Source organism: Heptranchias perlo, chromosome 23 (genome assembly GCF_035084215.1).
Source record: "Heptranchias perlo isolate sHepPer1 chromosome 23, sHepPer1.hap1, whole genome shotgun sequence".
NCBI classification, from domain to species: Eukaryota; Metazoa; Chordata; class Chondrichthyes; order Hexanchiformes; family Hexanchidae; genus Heptranchias; species Heptranchias perlo.
This window is the reverse complement of record NC_090347.1, coordinates 40189811-40209323: the sequence shown is the minus strand read 5'-3', so window position 1 is coordinate 40209323 and position 19513 is coordinate 40189811. Positions and strand designations below refer to the sequence as shown.

Here is a 19513-nt window from a genome sequence, read left to right as displayed (position 1 = left end):
ATAACTAAATCCTTCATTTCAGCCTTACTCCCAGATTCACAGCGCTGAACGACAACTCCATTTCTAACCGAGTCAAAAAATTAATCGAAACCTTTGAACATCATTCGTGGACTCTTCCGCTTCCCATTCATATCTTGAGATTTCTAAGCAGGTAGATTGGATTGGTTTGATTACAAGAGAATTAAACACAATCTACAGACAGGTTAAATAACTCTCAGTCAGCTTGGCTCACTTCGTAGTGCTCGTGTCTCACCTTGAAAAGGTCAAGGTTCAGTCCCACTCCAGGACTCAAGCTTACAATCCTTCACAACTGAAGGAGTGTGGTATTGTCCAATCACAGACTCCAGTGCAGCACTGTCCAATCACAGACTCCAGTGTAGCACTGACTGAGTGCAGTATTGTCCAATCATAGGCTCCAGTGCAGCACAGAAGGAATGCGGTATTATCCAATCATAGACTCCAGTGCAGCACTGATGGAGTGCAGTATGGTCCAATCACAGACTCCAGTGCAGTATTGTCCAATCACAGACTCCAGTGCAGCACTGCAAAGTGCAATATTGTCCAATCACAGACTCCAGTGCAGCACTGCAAAGTGCAGTATTGTCCAATCACAGACTCCAGTGCAGTATTGTCCAATCACAGACTCCAGTGCAGCACTGCAAAGTGCAATATTGTCCCATCACAGACTCCAGTGCAGCACTGCAAAGTGCAGTATTGTCCAATCACAGACTCCAGTGCAGCACTGACAGAGTGCAGTATAGTCAGTGGTGCTATTCTTTGGATGAAAGTAAGAAAGACTTGGACTCGTATGACACTTATCTTGTCTCTCAGAATCGTCTACAAGTGCTGAGTTATTTTGAAGACCAGTTGTTATTACATAGATAGACACAGCAGCCATTCTGAGCACAGCATGACGCCACAAACAACAATGAGTCGATGGCCGGTTAATCTGTTTCCGGTGGTGTCGGTTGAGGGAGGTATGTTGGCCAGGACACCGGGAGAACTCTCTGCACTTCTTCCAATGGTGCCACTGGATCTCCAAAATCCACATGAACCACCAAAACAGACTGGGCCTCAGTTTAACGTCTCATCCGAAAGACGACACCTCCGACGGCGCTCCCTCGGTACTGCAACGGAGTGTCAGCTTGGATTACGTGCTCGGGTCTCTGGACTGACCTAGTCGTTCACCTCATTGCTGCCTTTGGGATGTTGCCAGCACGGAATGGAGCTGATGCATTTATCTACATAACAACAGTCACTGCACTCCAGAAGAACTCTTTGTGGAATCTGTATTAGAGATGCTTTGACTATGTGACAAGGTGCTTTAGAAATATAAGGTTTTTTTCATCGTTTGATATGATCCGGCCACTCCCAACCTCCCCCACTCAAGGAGGATTTGTTGAGTTAGATGACTCTGGGGAATGAGGACAGAAGAAAAAAGATCAGGCAACAATTTGTCTCTGCCAATGCAGTTCTCAAGGCAGCCAGTAAGAGGTGTAAGAGAACAGCTCAGAGAAGCTCCATGAGGGGAGATCACTCCCTCACTTGGGTGGCCCAATTTATGCAATCCTGAGAGGGAGGGAATCGTTGCTTTTTATTATTTCGCTTGGTGTGGCCCTCAGGGTGTGAAAGATCGAGAGGAGCATTTGAAATTTCCCCCCGACGAGTGAGCTGAAGAAATATGTTTCCCCAGCGCTGAGGGGGTCTGAACACGAGGAGCAGACACACTGATGAAGATTAATGAGTGTGTTGGAGCTGAGATGGGCTGTTTGCTGGCCCACCTGTCAGTACTGATTTAACTCAATGTGATCTGTATTTATAACACTGGCAGCAGCAGTGATGTTTAACCCTTTCACTCAGCCTGAGCTAGACTGAAGCACACACAGGAATAAACAGTGTTGAAAAATTCCACAATTGGGTTTGGAGAGATAGAATATCCCATATCTTCAAAAATAACACCTAATTGACACTGCCAGCCAATGGAATTCCTGCCTGAGCTGACATTCCAACCTGCTGGCAATAGCCCTATCCAACATGATGCTTCACTGATTCAGGAACTTAAACATGCTGGCAGTGTCCCTGATCCGACTCTCCCCAACACAGGCCGTGTCCCTGATCCGACACCCCCCAACACAGGCCGTGTCCCTGATCCGACACTCCCCAACACTGGCAGTGTCCCTGATCCGACTCTCCCCAACACTGGCAGTGTCCCTGATCCGACACTCCCCAACACTGGCCCTGTCCCTGATCCGACTCTCCCCAACACAGGCCCTGTCCCTGATCCGACTCTCCCCAACACTGGCCGTGTCCCTGATCCGACACTCCCCAACACTGGCCGTGTCCCTGATCCGACACTCCCCAACACCGGCCGTGTCCCTGATCCGACACTCCCCAACACTGGCCGTGTCCCTGATCCGACACTCCCCAACACTGGCCGTGTCCCTGATCCGACTCTCCCCAACACTGGCCGTGTCCCTGATCCGACACTCCCCAACACCGGCAGTGTCCCTGATCCGACACTCCCCAACACTGGCCGTGTCCCTGATCCGACTCTCCCCAACACTGGCCGTGTCCCTGATCCGACACTCCCCAACACTGACCGTGTCCCTGATCCGACACTCCCCAACACTGGCGGTGTCCCTGATCCGACTCTCCCCAACACCGGCCGTGTCCCTGATCCGACTCTCCCCAACACTGGCCGTGTCCCTGATCCGACTCTCCCCAACACCGGCCGTGTCCCTGATCCGACTCTCCCCAACACTGGCCGTGTCCCTGATCCGACACTCCCCAACACTGGCCGTGTCCCTGATCCGACACTCCCCAACACTGGCGGTGTCCCTGATCCGACACTCCCCAACACTGGCCGTGTCCCTGATCCGACTCTCCCCAACACTGGCCGTGTCCCTGATCCGACACTCCCCAACACTGGCCGTGTCCCTGATCCGACTCTCCCCAACACCGGCCGTGTCCCTGATCCGACACTCCCCAACACTGGCGGTGTCCCTGATCCGACTCTCCCCAACACCGGCCGTGTCCCTGATCCGACACTCCCCAACACTGGCAGTGTCCCTGATCCGACACTCCCCAACACTGGCCGTGTCCCTGATCCGACACTCCCCAACACTGGCCGTGTCCCTGATCCGACTCTCCCCAACACCGGCCGTGTCCCTGATCCGACTCTCCCCAACACTGGCCGTGTCCCTGATCCGACACTCCCCAACACTGGCCGTGTCCCTGATCCGACACTCCCCAACACTGGCCGTGTCCCTGATCCGACACTCCCCAACACTGGCCGTGTCCCTGATCCGACTCTCCCCAACACTGGCGGTGTCCCTGATCCAACTCTCCCCAACACTGGCCGTGTCCCTGATCCGACTCTCCCCAACACTGGCCGTGTCCCTGATCCGACTCTCCCCAACACTGCCCCTGTCCCTGATCCGACTCTCCCCAACACTGGCCGTGTCCCTGATCCGACACTCCCCAACACTGGCCGTGTCCCTGATCCGACATTCCCCAACACTGGCCGTGTCCCTGATCCGACACTCCCCAACACTGGCCGTGTCCCTGATCCGACATTCCCCAACACTGGCCGTGTCCCTGATCCGACACTCCCCAACACTGGCCGTGTCCCTGATCCGACATTCCCCAACACTGGCCGTGTCCCTGATCCGACACTCCCCAACACTGGCCGTGTCCCTGATCCGACTCTCCCCAACACTGGCGGTATCCCTGATCCGACACTCCCCAACACCGGCCGTGTCCCTGATCCGACTCTCCCCAACACTGGCCGTGTCCCTGATCCGACTCTCCCCAACACTGGCGGTGTCCCTGATCCAACTCTCCCCAACACCGGCCGTGTCCCTGATCCGACTCTCCCCAACACTGGCCGTGTCCCTGATCCGACTCTCCCCAACACTGGCGGTGTCCCTGATCCAACTCTCCCCAACACAGGCCGTGTCCCTGATCCGACATTCCCCAACACCGGCCGTGTCCCTGATCCGACTCTCCCCAACACTGGCCGTGTCCCTGATCCGACTCTCCCCAACACTGGCCGTGTCCCTGATCCGACTCTCCCCAACACTGGCGGTGTCCCTGATCCAACTCTCCCCAACACTGGCCGTGTCCCTGATCCGACTCTCCCCAACACTGGCCGTGTCCCTGATCCGACATTCCCCAACACTGGCCGTGTCCCTGATCCGACTCTCCCCAACACTGGCCGTGTCCCTGATCCGACACTCCCCAACACTGGCCGTGTCCCTGATCCGACACTCCCCAACACCGGCCGTGTCCCTGATCCGACTCTCCCCAACACTGGCCGTGTCCCTGATCCGACTCTCCCCAACACTGGCGGTGTCCCTGATCCAACTCTCCCCAACACTGGCCGTGTCCCTGATCCGACTCTCCCCAACACTGGCCGTGTCCCTGATCCGACTCTCCCCAACACTGGCGGTATCCCTGATCCGACACTCCCCAACACCGGCCGTGTCCCTGATCCGACACTCCCCAACACAGGCCGTGTCCCTGATCCGACTCTCCCCAACACTGGCCGTGTCCCTGATCCGACTCTGCTGCTCTCTGTGATATTTCCTCGATCTGGCACTGACATGATTCCTCCTTGCTCTGACCCTCCTCAATGATATCAGCCCTGACAGGCTTGCCCAACAGTCTCGCCTGCTGCTGCGCCCTCCCCTCTTGTGCAATCCGTGTCTGTCTTTCAGTTCATGACTCCGCGGTATGGAAAGATTTGTTTTTATGTTTCTGATGAAAGTCGACAATCACCTTTAAACACGCAGCTTCATCTCAAAACACACAAGCTGCGACAGGCCTTCTCTGGGAGGTACTGATAATAACATGCAATTTAACAACAAACTTTAAAATTACTCAACAACCCTCATCAAACACTCAAATCCCACCTGCTATAAACGTAGGGCCTGAGCGTATCCTTAGTCGGAGGAGAGGGGGCTGGAAATTTAAAGAGGAAGTGAGTGCAGAAAGGAGCAAACAACCAAGGGTGCCACGACAACATTGCTCCACCAAAACAAACCGCCAATGAGAAATCAGCATTGGTGGCCGCGCAAATACACCCGAGTCCGACAACGAGCAATCCGCGGGCACAGTTTACGGGGCAGGCTGTCCCCTGGAACTGCCCGAGAAAATTCCCAAAGCATCAACAGTCCCTTTAACAGACCTCGACCAGCATTTTGACCGCTCAGGTAATACTTTCAAAGTCTGTTTGCATTCGAATGTCCTTTCTGGAAACAAAATGGAGCCCGGTTGTTAGGTAGCCTGCCTGGCGTGGGATTGAGCAGTGCCAACCATTGAGTCTCATTCCCCATCTCTGCCAAGTCAGCCAGCATTGGCTGGCACGTGCGATGGAGTGGCCCCCTGGATAAGGTGAGGACAATCAGCGATTCTTCCTGCATCGGAGCCCTATCCAGGGGCCCACGTTGAAATGTGTGTGTGTGTGTGTGTGTGTGTGTGTGTGAACTGGGTGAGGGCAGGATTGGGGTCAACTGTGACGCCCCATTTTCCAATCACCTGTTGATACTCAATGTCCTGGCGTGCAATGATGAAGAATGGTGAGGTATATCAGAGGGCATCCAGTGCCCGTGGGACCATGATCCGGCACGAACCGGTAAGCTAAGGGGAAGAGCAGAGGAAATTGGGGAGATAGAAGGAAAGGTGAGGCGAATTCATGAAAAACACATTGACCCACCGACAACGGATGAGACAGCACGTGGAGGAGGTCCTGATACATTAACCAGACAATGCGCCCTTGGTCCAAGACATGCACCCTGCATTAACCAGGGAGGCCGCTGCACAGTCCACACCTCCTCTACCCTCACCATATGACAATTCCAACAATAAAAGTCCGAATGGAACAAAAAAAATCTGTGGTGGATGCAGTTTCTCCCTCTCTATCCTCTCCTTTCCCAATCGCCCACAGATTATTTCTGTCATCTTGGGCCAGGAGGATGATGGGCAGTTGGCACCATGGTCAATGGTTGCACATAGGACTCCCATATTGACAGGGATTAATTTATATACCTGAAGAGAATGGAAGGCTGGTGGGACTTGAGTGGGATTTGAACCCATAATCTTTTGGCTGAAAACTATTGGCCCCGCCTCATTCATGGTGTTGTCACTCGGATTTCAGTAGACAGGGTGCAAATAGAATTAATGTCCACTTGACATGTTCCAAACTTGGGGTGGGTTCTGTCAAGAATTTGAACAGTGTAGCACTAGAATTACATAGAAATTACAGAACAGAAACAGGCCATTCGGCCCAACTGGTCTTTGCCGGTGTTTATGCTCCACACGAGCCTCCTCCTACCTTACTTCATCTAACCCTATCAGCATATCTTTGTATCCCTTTCTCCCTCATGTACTTATCTAGATTCCCCTTAAATGCTCACTTCACACTAGAGCGAAGTACTGGTGTTCACAGGTCCAACACTGATGGCGATGGGAGCAACTTTGCCAATGGTTTGACAGTACCCACACAAGAGGGCCATATTGGCCCAGGAGTGGTCTTCCTATGTTGTGTTGGTACCAATGAGCTCAATGAGCCAAATGACAACAGTGGACCATACAGGGCGTGGCCAGAGGGTGAGCTCTTACTTACCACTTCATAATGTCCGTACTGCGCTGCGAGGTGCAAAGGGACTTGCCCGTCCTGCGAGGCCAGGTTCACCACTGCTCCCGCGCGAAGGAGCAAACGCACGGGCTCCACCTTCCCTTGCCATGCTGCGTAGTGCAAGGGACGCATTCCTTCATCAAACACAAAACAAGAGCAAAGGAACACCGTCAGCAAACAGGACAGTAAGAACACGGGGGCACAGTCTTAAAATTAGAGCCAGGCCATTCGGGAGTGAAATCAGGAAGCACTTTTTCACACGATGGGTAGTAGAAATCTGGAACTCTTTCCCCAGAAGGCTGTGGATGCTGGGGGCAACTGAAGCTTTCAAGACCGAGATCGACAGATTATTAGTAGTTAAGGGTATCAAGAGATATGGAGCTAAGGTGAGTAAATGGAGTTGAGATACAGATCAGCCATGATCTAAATGAAAGGCAGAGCAGGCCCAAGGGGCTGAATGTCCTATTCCTGTTCCTATGTTCCTGTATAAGTAAGAACACGTCACATGGACACCTTGGATCAGCAGCACTGCTCTACTGATTGGAAGAGGAAGTGGAGCAGGCAGAACCAATGGAGGAGATGTAACAGGCAAAAAACAACAACCTGCATTTATATAGCACCTTTAACGGAATAAAATGTCCCAAGGTGCTTCACAGGAGCGTAATCAGACAAAACTCTGCTGCCCGTATCCTAACTCGCACCAAGTCTGATTGACCCCTGTGCTCGCTGACCAACATTGGCTCCCAGTCCGGCAATGCCTCGATTGTAAAATTCTATATCCTTGTTTTCAAATCCCTCCGCGGCCTCACCCCTCTCTACCTCTGTAACCTTCTCCAGCCCTACAACCCTCCGTGATCTCTGCACTCTTCCAATTCCCTGATTTTCTTCGCTCCGCCATTGGCGGCCATGCCTCAGCTCTGGAATTCCCTCCCGAGCCCTCTCTATCTCACTCTCCTCCTTTAAGACACTCCTTAAATCCTACCTCTGTGACCGTCACCTGTCCTAATATCTTCTTATGTGACTCAGTGTCAAATATTGTTTGATAATCGCTCCTTTGAAGCGCCTTGGGACATTTTACTATGTTGTTGTTGCTGTTTAAGTTGGGGTTTTTAAAGGAAGAGAGAGGAGAAATGGTGGAACAGGATGTTCCAATGTGCATCCCATCCAATGAATTAAATATTTTTTGAAGTGCAGTTACTGTTGTTATACGGGCAAACACTGCAGTCAATATATGCACAGTGAATGTGGGTTTTAAGTAGTGTCTTAAGGGACAAGAGAGGGGCAGAGGAGTTTTGTGAGGGAATTCCAGAGCTTCAGGCCTAGGCGGCTAAAGGTACAGCCGCCAATGGTGGAGCGAAAGTAGTGGGGGATTCACAAGAGGCCAGAGTTGGAGGAACACAGTGATCTCGGAGGGTTGTAGGGCAGAAATAGGGAGGGGGCGATTTAAACACGAGGATGAGAAGACTATAAAGTAAATCAAGAATACTAACCATTGCTGTCCTTGATGTCCACCATCGCCTGAGCTTCCAGCAGTAGTGAAATGAGCTCCGTGCTCCCACTGAGTGCAGCATGGTGCAAGGCTGAGAACCTGCAGGCAGAACATACACACATCAGCCCAGCACTTCAACCACGAGCAGAGCCGCAGACCAACGCAGGCCCGTGGATCTGAGGCCCTTGTACGTCTTTGTTCATCAAAGCAGGTCGATCCATTTTCCAATGATGTACAGCACAGTCAACAGAAGGTAAAGGATGTATCACAGAACCATACAGAACAAAAGGAGGCCTGTGCCAGCTCTTTGAAAGTGCTATCCAATTAGTCCTACTCTCCTCGCTCTTTCTCCGCAGCCCTGTAAATTTTCCTTTTCAAGTATATATCCAATTCCCTTTTGAAAGTTATTATTGAACCTGCTTCCTTTCAGGCAGTGCATTCCACATCGTAACAACTCACTGCGTAAAAAAAAGTCTCCTCATCTCCCCTCTGGTTCTTTTGCCAATTATCTTAAATCTGTATCCTTTGGTTAACGACCCTTCTGCCACTGGAAACAATTTCTTCTTATTTACTCTATCAAAACCCTTCATAATTTTGAACAACTTTATTAAATCTCCCCTTAATCTTCTCTGCTCTAAGGAGAACAACCCCAGCTTCTCCAGTCTCTAAACATAACTGAAGTCCCTCATCCCTGGTACCATTCTAGTAAATCTCTTCTGCACCCACTCTAAGGCCTTGACATCCTTCCTAAAGTGTGGTGCCCAGAATTGAACACAATACTCCAGCTGAGGCCTAACCAGTGTTTTCTAAAGGTTTAGCATAACTTTCTTGCTTTTGTACTCTATGCCTCTGTTTATAAAGCCGAGAATCTGTATGCTTTTTTTTAAAAACAGCTTTATCAACTTGTTGTGCCACCTTCAACGATTGTGTACTTACATCCCCAGGCCTCTGTTCCTGCACCCCCGTTAAAATTGTACCATTTAGTTTATATTGCCTCTCCTCATTCTTCCCACCAAAATGAATCACTTCACACTTCTCTGCATTAAATTTCATCTGCCATGTGTCTGCCCATTTCACCAGCCTGTCTTTGTCCTCCTGAAGTCTGCTACTATCCCCCTCACTGTTCACTACATTTACAATGAATGACAGATTCAGTGACTGAGCAAAAGCCCTGAGTGATACTTAAAAGTGCCAACCTCAGTGGGCCTGAAGGTGAGAGCAGACTGTCACACTGCGCGATGAGTGAGCTATTGGGTTAAACCAGGGGCGTCCTAACTTTTTGTCTTGAGCTGCTTTTACGTTGGGTTTAAGGGAATGTTAATGCTGCCAGCTTCCGATGCACGAGACTACTTCGGGGCGGCCATCGGCTGCACATAGCCCGTGCGTTGGGGGCTGACACTTCCTCAAGACCAACATAAGAGCGGCTTTAGTGGGCCAGTTAGTTGCACATCATGCAGCCTCGTGGGTCATATATAAACAGTTACAATCCAACATACCGAATTCAAGAAACATATCACAACGTAAAAAACCTTCAATTGGTAAAAAGCTGATTTTAGAAAACTTTGCACCATTTTGTGTTACACAAATCACTTTAGCCTTGGAATCTTGAGGTGGGACATTAGTGGATAAATACTTCTGAAATTCCACTCTCTGCTATTTTAACCCATTCAAATTAAATGGGTTAATATAATACTGCTAAAATAATGGAGAAAGGAATTTCACAAGATAGTTATGGATTAGGGACTCCATTCAACCCATCTTAATTCATTTAGCCAGAGAGATCCTAAAGTATTGCAGCCTCCAACTGTTTATTATTAAGATTCCAGGGTTTTCATCTCCACTACTCTTCTTGGACGTTTATTCCGCACGGTGATCACTCTTCGTGTGAAGAAGAATTTCCCAACATCAGTCCTAAATTTACCTTTTCTCTAGTTTGAATCTGTGTCCCTCTGTCCTGCTCTCGCAATTTAACTTAGAGTCATTTTCCAGAGTTATCTTTTCCATTCCGTTTACTATCTTGGGTACCTCTGTAAGATCACCTCTCAGACGTCTCCTTTCCAGATGAAAGGTCCAAGTTTCTCCAGTCTTTTTCTCATAGTTCAGCTCCTCAACACCAGGGATCGGTGGCTCTGCCATATGGTGCCGCTAGCACTCGAATTTCCCCCTTGTGTCTCAGCAACCAGAACTAGTGTCAGTACTCTGACCTCTGAACACTGTACAGTTTGGTCCCGACTGCCTCTAACTTACATCTTACTGTCCTGGCTATGGAGCTTAATACTCTTACTGGCTTTAACAATTACCGCTCCAAATTAATCGGACATGTTCAACACCAAGGTTACTAAGATTCCTAGGTCTCTTTTTGGGCTTGTCCTTGGCTATTTCTACACCATTCAGAGTACATGTGTTGCATCTCTTTCCTTTCTACGTGCAGTACTTTGCATCTGCCAAATTAAATTTCAGCTCCCATTGTTCTGCCCGTTTACATATTTTATCCAGCTCACTCTAATTTCTGAGTTGCCTTTGCTGAATCCACTCACCTATTTGCCTTAACAAGCACCAATACTTTGCTAGTAATTTCAAAGCATTTTGCCACTACTCATCACCTTATTGAAGAATTTCTCAGTATCTTATATTAATTTGCTTCTTCTTTCAAGATCAATTATATGTGAATTATATTGCAATAAGTTCATTTTCTTTATATGTTAATCCATTCTAAACTGATTGCCACATTCCTATATTCTGTCTACTTGATACTTCCAGTTTGACACCCTGCTCGACTGAGCTGGATGTTTGACTGTCTAGGACACAGTTCATTTGGAAAGATGGCCCATTTGAGTCAACTTGGCTCAGTTGGCAGTACACTTGCCTCTGACTCAGAAGGTGGTTGGTTCAAGCCCCACTCGAACACATGATCCAAACTGCAATATCTTTTGGGTGAGACGTTAAACCGAGGCCCCATCTGCACTGCTCAAGTGGATGTAATGGATCCCACGGCTTTCTTTGAAAAACAACAGGCAGTACTTTCAATGCCTTGGCCAACATTCCTTCCTCAACCAACAAGAACGACATTCATCGCACTTACTGTGCATAAATTGGCTGCTGTGTTTGCCTAAGTAACAACAGTAATTGCACTTCAATAAATATTTACTTCATTGGATGTGAAGCACTTTGGAACATCCTGTTCCTATCCACATTAACAAAATGTAGATTTATGTAGAGCCTTTAACGTAGTAAAACATCCCAAGGTGCTTCACAGGAGCGTAATCAGGCAAAAATCAGGGGTAGGTTTTAAGGAGCGTCGTAAAGGAGGAGAGTGATGTCGAGGCGTTTAGGGAGGGAATTCCAGAGCTGAAGGCACGGCCGCCAATGACGGGACGAAGGAAGTGGGGGATGCACAAGAGACTAGAGTTGGAGGAATGCAGAGTTCACGGAGGGTTGGAGGAGATTACAGAGATAGGGAGGGGTGCAGCCATGGAGGGATCTGAACACAAGGATGAGAATTTTAAATTCGCTATATAAACGCAAGTTGCTGTTGTGATAAGGTGATGTATAAATGCTACGAAGCACATTCCGAGGAGTGAGTACATTACAGCCAGAGAGCATAGAACGTAGTGAAAGCTTCACCATGTGCAAAAGTATGAATGGCATCAAAGTACACATAGCACCAGTGCAATGAATGCTCTGACAGACAGCCAGCAGCTCACTGCCGACATTCCAGGCTCCGATGAAAGGACACTTCCCAGTGCTGCTAGGGAAGTGTTGCTGCATGCCTGGGTATGCAAACACGGAACAAGGGATTGGACTGTCTCCATTCACCCTGTAGCCTTTGCAAGGTAGGCTTCGTTATCAATGTGTCTGTGTCATGCAGGCATCTCTTTACATTGTGAAATGCTCTGTTGGGCACCTCAACCACAAGCTGCGAAACTCACACTCTTGTCAGTAAGCTGAGTTCCAGCATTGTTGGAGGATGAGGTCTGAACGTGGACATTGTGGTCTCGAGTGTACACTACACAACCAGCGGTACTGAAGCAGTTCTCCAAAATGCCGTGGTAGAATCTGCAGCATCGGCAACAATGGAGAAACATCTGGTCACGTGCGCATCTGAATTGAATTCTTGTTATATTTTTCAGAAGCCCACTGAAAAGGCCAAAGCCCACAGTACAGGATAACACTACGGATAAAGAGAACAAGGGTAATTTTGACTTTTGGCGACCAGAGTGTAAAACCGGCTATATCCCCTTGGCCGCCCATTACACACCTCTGCCGATTTTTATTTCCATTGACTTCAAAGGAAACGAAAATTGGGGAGAGGCGTTTAATGGGGGGAGCAGCTGATGTCGCCCGTTTTACACTGTCACTAAAGTCACAATTACCCCCAGTAGGAGAGGAAATGAGGTAAATCAGGCAGTGCAGTAAATGAGGTACATTAGGTCGCGCCCACACTGGGTCTTAAAGGCCTTGATTGTAAGAAAAAGAGAAGGCAGAAGTAGGTTTTGACTTCTGCAGGTTCTAGAAAAGAACGAACCAGGGTAGCAGACTCGATTTCAACACTGTAATAACTTACGGAGAAGGAAGAGTGTGTCAGACGGGATGTTTGAAGCTCAGAAATAACAAGACGGGAAACCTCAGGTGACAGCACTCAACATTGTCATGGGGGTAAAATAGAGAGTCAAAAAAAGTACAATAGAGAGAGAGACAGAGAACGATGGACGGACAGGGCAATTTTAACCCTACCAGGGCAGTTGGGCACTTAAAATTACCCGAGTCACTTATGCGCCCCGGAGCCACTGGGAGCTGATCGGTTTGGATTTTCACCTGCTCTCCTGAATAGGCAGCAGGGACACCCGCCCACAGCTGACAGGGTCCTCATTGACGTCATTGGGACCCAACTGCAATTATTCCTAGGTGGCCTGAGTGGGAGGCAGCATTCAGATTCCCAACAGGCCAACCAAGCAGCAAAGAGGAACGAGGCCCAAAAAGGTAAGACTGTGTAAAACCAAAAACTTTTCACTTTCCACGTGGGGCCTGGAGGAGCAGGAGTGCTCCTCCGGGCCTAACGAGGAAGTTTAGGCCTTCACTGCCGTGATCTCACCCCGCCCCGATTGCAGGACGTCCCGGCACCGATCATGCTGTTAGCAGGCAGTCTCCGTGGAGCGAGAATTTCCACCATTTCCCGCCCTAAATGGGGGAGAAGTCGGCTGACGGGATTTAATTGAGGCCCAGGAGTTAAAATACCCGGGCCTCATTTGTGGAACAGTGGGAGAGTTTCCAACTCACGCTGCTGCTCACCTGCCAAAAACTGGACTGGAGTTAAGATCGGGGCCAGAGAGAGAGAGAGAGGGAGAGAGAGAGAGAGAGAGAGAGACGGACAGAAAAAGAGAGATGGGGGGGGGGGGGGGGGGGATGGGTAGGAATGATAACAAATTTCTCCTGTAACTTGTCCAGAAATATGAGATATCTAAAACAGACCAGTGCCTTGAGCATATAATCTAGGCTGACACTCCAGTGCAGTACTGAGGGAGTACTGCACTGTCAGAGGTGCCGTCTTCTGGATGAGACGTTAAACCGAGGCCCCGTCTGCCGTCTCCAGATGGACGTAAAAGATCCCACGGCACTATTTTGAGGAAGCGCAGGAGAGTTCTCCCTGGTGTCCTGGCCAATATTATCGCTCAACCATCACTAAAACAGATTATTTAGTCATTATCACATTGCTGTTTGTGAGACCTCGCTATGTGCAAATTGGCTGTCATGTTTGCATACAAAACAGTGAATACACTTTAAAATTTCTTCATTAGCTGTAAAGTGCATTGGGACGTCCTGAGGACCTGAAAGGAGCTATATAAATCCAAGTTCTCCTTTCTCCGCTGACCGAAAGCAGTGAACTCAAAATCCATCAATGGATCACCGTAATCTTGGCAACGCTCTCCAGCCCTATGTCCCAATCGTTGCCTCTCGCCTCCTGTGCATGCCAACGTTACTCTACGCATCCATTAGCAAAGTTTTCAGCCCTCTTGTACTCTCTGGAACGCCTTTCCTAACAGGTGTCAGCCGCGGCTCAGTGGTAGCACTCTCACCCTTGCTACTTCCCTCCCCACCTTTAAAATCCTCTCCCCAGTCACCTCTCCTCCCTCTCCCACTACTGCTCCGTGTCTTCCTCCTCTTTGAAGTGCCTTGAGGGGTTCACGATGCTAAAGGTGCAGTATAAATACAAGTCCTGTTGTTGCACACCTGTAAACAGATACTTGTGTCCCCAGACGACACCCAGACACGGGCAGGATTGGTCGTTCTGTTGTCAGCGCTGCAGTGATGACCTTTACACTGGCTGCCCGATAAGATCCACAAGGATTTGAGGGCCTGTAAAAACTGCCTGGAGGACAGACTTTCCCACTGATTTTCACAGTAGCCAAAATCTCCCTTTCATGGGAGTGCATGTTTGTTTTAAAAGTGTCACATCTTCATGCAAGTGTGACCTCAGTGTAAACTGTAATATGCTGAACTGATGGTGGCTCGGCAGGCAAATACACCACCTGGCATGGTACTGGGCCAAATCTTAGCAAAAACATGTCCAACTAAGTACCCCCCACCTGCCCGCACCGGAAGGAATAGCTCCACATCACCTTGTAGTTGGGGGTATCTCTGTGCATAATGGTGCCTTACACTCGTCCTCTACCCCCATGTCATGCCCCCCTCCCGAGGCAGACTCCTGTTCCAATCGCTCTCATCAGGGCCTATTGTTCACAGGCCGATTGCTCGATGACAAACTATCAACAAGTTCCCAGCCCCCAGCCACTCGCTGCTGAATTCTCCTCTGTTCCAGCATTCACTGGCAGCCACTCACTCAACACTAGAGAGAGGTCACAGGCTGAATTAGCCTGCATCGTTGCACACATCTCCAATATCTACTGAGCTATTTGAACACTATCAAAAATTACATCGGAATACTTCCCTTTATGATACAGAGCTATTTAAAGCACGTTGGGCTAAAACAGGCCAATGATACTCGTTATGGAAAATTACCGACGAATTTTAACTTTCTATTTTTATTAATGTGGTTTCTTTTGTGTGACACTGAGACTCCCAGGACCTCCTATTTTCATTCCTGTTTTTTTTTATTTGTTCATGGGATGTGGGCGTCGCTGGCGAGGCCGGCATTTATTGCCCATCACAAATTGCCCTTGAGAAGGTGGTGGTGAGCCGTCTTCTTGAACCGCTGCAGTCCGTGTGGTGACGGTTCTCCCACAGTGCTGTTAGGAAGGGAGTACCAGGATTTTGACCCAGCGACGATGAAGGAACGGCGATATATTTCCAAGTCGGGATGGTGTGCGACTTGGAGGGGAATTTGCAGGTGGTGTTGTTCCCATGTACCTGCTGCTCTTGTCCTTCCAGGTGGTAGAGGTCGCGGGTTTGGGAGTTGCTGTCGAAGAAGCCTTGTCGAGTTGCTGCAGTGCATCCTGTGGATGGTGCACACTGCAGCCACTGTGCGCCGGTGGTGAAGGGAGTGAATGTTTAGGGTGGTGGATGGGGTGCCAATCAAGCGGGCTGCTTTGTCCTGGGTGGTGTCGAGCTTCTTGAGTGTTGTTGGAGCTGCACTCATCCAAGCAAGTGGAGAGTATTCCATCACACTCCTGACTTGTGCCTTGCAGATGGTGGAAAGGTTTTGGGGGGTCAGGAGGTGAGTCACTCGCCGCAGAATACCCAGCCTCTGACCTGCTCTTGTAGCTACAGTATTTATATGGCTGGTCCAGTTAAGTTTCTGGTCAATGGTGACCCCCAGGATGTTGATGGTGGGGGATTCGGCGATGGTAATGCCATTGAATGTCAAGGGGAGGTGATTAGACTCTCTCTTGTTGGAGATGGTCATTGCCTGGCACTTGTCTGGCGCGAATATTACTTGCCACTTATGAGCCCAAGCCTGGATGTTGTCCAGGTCTTGCTGCATGCGGGCTCAGACTGCTTCATTATTTGAGGGGTTGCGAATGGAACTGAACACTGTGCAATCATCAGCGAACATCCTCATTTCTGACCTTATGAGGAGGGAAGGTCATTGATGAAGCAGCTGAAGATGGTTGGGCCTAGGACACTGCCTTGAGGAACTCCTGCAGCAATGCCCTGGGGCTGAGCTGATTGGCCACTAACAACCACTACCATCTTCCTTTGTGCTAGATATGACTCCAGCCACTGATTCCCATTGACTTCAATTTTACTAGGGCTCCTTGGTGCCACACTCGGTCAAATGCTGCCTTGATGTCAAGGGCAGTCACTCTCGCCTCACCTCTGGAATTCAGCTCTTTTGTCCATGTTTGGACCAAGGCTGTAATGAGGTCTGGAGCCGAGTGGTCCTGGCGGAACCCAAACTGAGCATCGGTGAGCAGGTTATCGGTGAGTAAGTGCCGCTTGATAGCACTGTCGACGACACCTTCCATCACTTTGCTGATAATTGAGAGTAGACTGATGGGGCGGTAATTGGCCGGATTGGATTTGTCCTGCTTTTTGTGGACAGGACATACCTGGGCAATTTTCCACATTGTCGGGTAGATGCCAGTGTTGTAGCTGCACTGGAACAGCTTGGCTAGAGGCGCAGCTAGTTCTGGAGCACAAGTCTTCAGCACTACAGCCGGGATGTTGTCGGGGCCCATAGCCCATTTCTTCACATTCACATGGACAAGAGGTCGAGCAGTCAATACATTCCCAGCCACCACAAGTGCCGTCCTCTTATTCTAACTCGCACCAAGTCCCGTTCACCCATCACACCTGTGCTCACTTCCTACATTGGCTCCCGGACCAGTAACGCCTCGAATTTAACATTCTCATCCTAGTGTTCAAATCCCTTCGTGGCCTCGCCCCTCCTTAGCTCTGTAACCTCCTCCCGCCCGACAACTGTCCGAGAACTCTGTGTTCCTCCAATTCTGGCCTCTTGCGCATCCCCGATTTCCTTCACCACACAGTTAGCAGCCGTGCCTTCAGCAGACTAGGCCCTAAGCTCTAGAATTCCCTCCCTAAACTTCTCTACCTCTCTCTCCTCCTTTAAGATGCTCTGTAAAACCTACCTCCTGTCCTGATATCTCTGTGTGGCTCGGTGTCAGGTTTTGCCTGATTACACTTCTGTGAAGCGCTTTGGGACATTTTACTACATTGAAGGTGCTACATAAATGCAAGTTGTTGTTGTTCTGTAACCAGTTGCTAGAAAGAGCAGGTGCCTGGCCCAGCAGGACTTGGCCTCAGATATCCCTCGCTCCCTGTCAGTCTGCCTTTGATTGGAAACTGACAATCTGATGGTAAAGCCGAGATCAGGAACTCATCAACAGGTGATGGAGCTGAGGAGTTTGCAGCCTCCCTAATGGGCACAACGGCCTGAAGCTCATCGTCTCCCCCATGGCAGAGCTGAGGAATCACAGCTTCGAGCCTGGTACAGCCTACTTGCCGCTTCAACACGCTATACCACCATGCCGCCCTGATAGGTAAAGCAGAAATGGTTCTTAGTGCCAGCATTAAGCACTAACCTCACGCCCCAGGACATGTATAGGGACAACCACCAATCTTACTATTTTATCAGCCATTGGATTAGATGAACAGAAGGAGTGTAAAAGACTTCAGTCTATTCAGTATTGGAGCTGTGTTGGGAGGACTGTCTGCTGAATTAGCCCTCTGATCTTTAACCTTGGGTTATGGATTCAAACCCAATCTAGATTGTTGAATTGGAAGTCCCCATCCCCGATAGATTTTTGTTAGGTAAAGGTATTACAGGTTACGAAGCCAAGGCGGGTAAATGGAACTAAGATACAGATCAGCCATGATTTAATTGAATGACGGAATAGGCTTGAGGGGCTGAATGGCCTACTAATGTTCCTACGTCTCACGGCTGCCAGGGACTGTGGTCACTGGGCAGCCTCAGTGCTGTGAATAGGATGGAAGCTGGACTGAAGGGATCCAAACAGGAAGTTTTGGAGGCGATGACAGAGTCGGGAGACAGTGACACATTTGTTGACCTTAGAGAGTAAAGGGAGGTTAGAGAAGGGTCCGTAGTTGGAAAAGCCGGATGGGTTGAGGGGTCAGATTTTTCAGGTGGTTTTGAAAGAAGATTGATGCCGCCTGAGGAAAGGGAACCATTAACAACATCAGCTGGCATGGGGGTCAGTTAAGTGTTCAGGAGTTGAGTGAGGAGGCAATGATGGGAGCAGAAAGCGGGTCTCATGGATTTGGTGACTTGGAAAGGACGGGAGAAAACCTACAGTGACAGTGGAACAGGGCTAGAGTGAGTGGGAGACAGCGAGAAGACATCAGGGAGAAGGCGGGGGCGAGTTCAGAAGCAGGGGAAGAAGGGAAAGTACTGGCAGAGACAGCTATACAGAAGGCCTCAATCTTGGACATGAAGAAATCCATGAGCTTGTTGCACATGGTATCAGAGGTGCGGTGAGAGGAAAAGGCTTTGAGGAGGGATGGAAAAGAAGAAATTGGGATTGTCCTTGGCCTCCAGAATCATCCTGGAGCTGTTGGCAGTTTTAGTGAGGAGGCTGAAGCAGGGTAATACCTGACATGGTCAAGCCAGATCTGGCTTGACCATGACTAAACTGGTCGTGCTCCAGATGCGCTCAAGTTTGCGACCCTCTGACCTAAGGGGGCAACTATAAGGACTGTGCCATGGGAACAGCAGGGGTGGCACAGACACAATGGGCCGAATGGCCTCCTTCTATGCCGTAAATTTTGCTATGTTTCTATGTGAGAGACGGAGAGCGAATTGATGGGAACAAGGCCATTGACAGAGCAGTTTAGCAAGTTGACAGCAGCAGAGGAATCACGAGGGGTGGAGGACCAGCAAAGAGGCAGTTTCAGAGTGAATTTGTGAGAGAGCCAGGAGAGAGTTTTTAAACGATAGGTGAATAGTGAGTGTAGTGGAATTGGGGAAAGGTACAGACTGTGGATGGTGAGGGAGAACATAAAAACATAAGAAACATAAGACATAGGAGCAAAAATAGGCCATACGGCCCCTCGAGCCTGCGCCACCATTCAATCAGATCATGGCTGATCATCGACCTCAACTCCACTTTCCCGCCCATACCCATATCCCTTGATTCCCTTCGAGTCAAAAATCTATCGATCTCAGCCTTGAACATACTCAATGACTGAGCATCCACAGCCCTCTGGGGTAGAGAATTCCAAAGATCCACAACCCTCTGAGTGAAGAAATTCCTCCTCATCTCAGTCTTAAATGGCCGACCCCTTATCCTGAGACTACATTCCCCAGTTCTAGACTCTCCAGCCAGGGGAAACAACCTCTCAGCATCTACCCTGTCAAGCCCTCTCAGAATCGTATATGTTTCAATGAGATCAACTTTCATTCTTCTGAACTCCAGAGAATATAAGCCCATTCTACTCAATCTCTCCTCATA

General features: G+C 49.5%; 1 protein-coding gene across 2 annotated transcripts in view; it reads right to left on the bottom strand.

The window, feature by feature from the left end:
• LOC137341262 (caskin-2-like) overlaps positions 1–19513 on the bottom strand; it is a 235154-nt gene that overhangs the window by 70250 nt on the left and 145391 nt on the right. For both annotated transcript variants that reach the window (XM_068004363.1, XM_068004364.1), the window contains exons 4-5: positions 8128–8225; positions 6626–6771 (exon numbers count right to left, since the gene is read on the bottom strand). In XM_068004363.1, coding sequence (XP_067860464.1) covers positions 6626–6771; positions 8128–8225 — 244 coding nt within the window. The remainder of the gene's footprint in view (positions 1–6625; positions 6772–8127; positions 8226–19513) is intronic.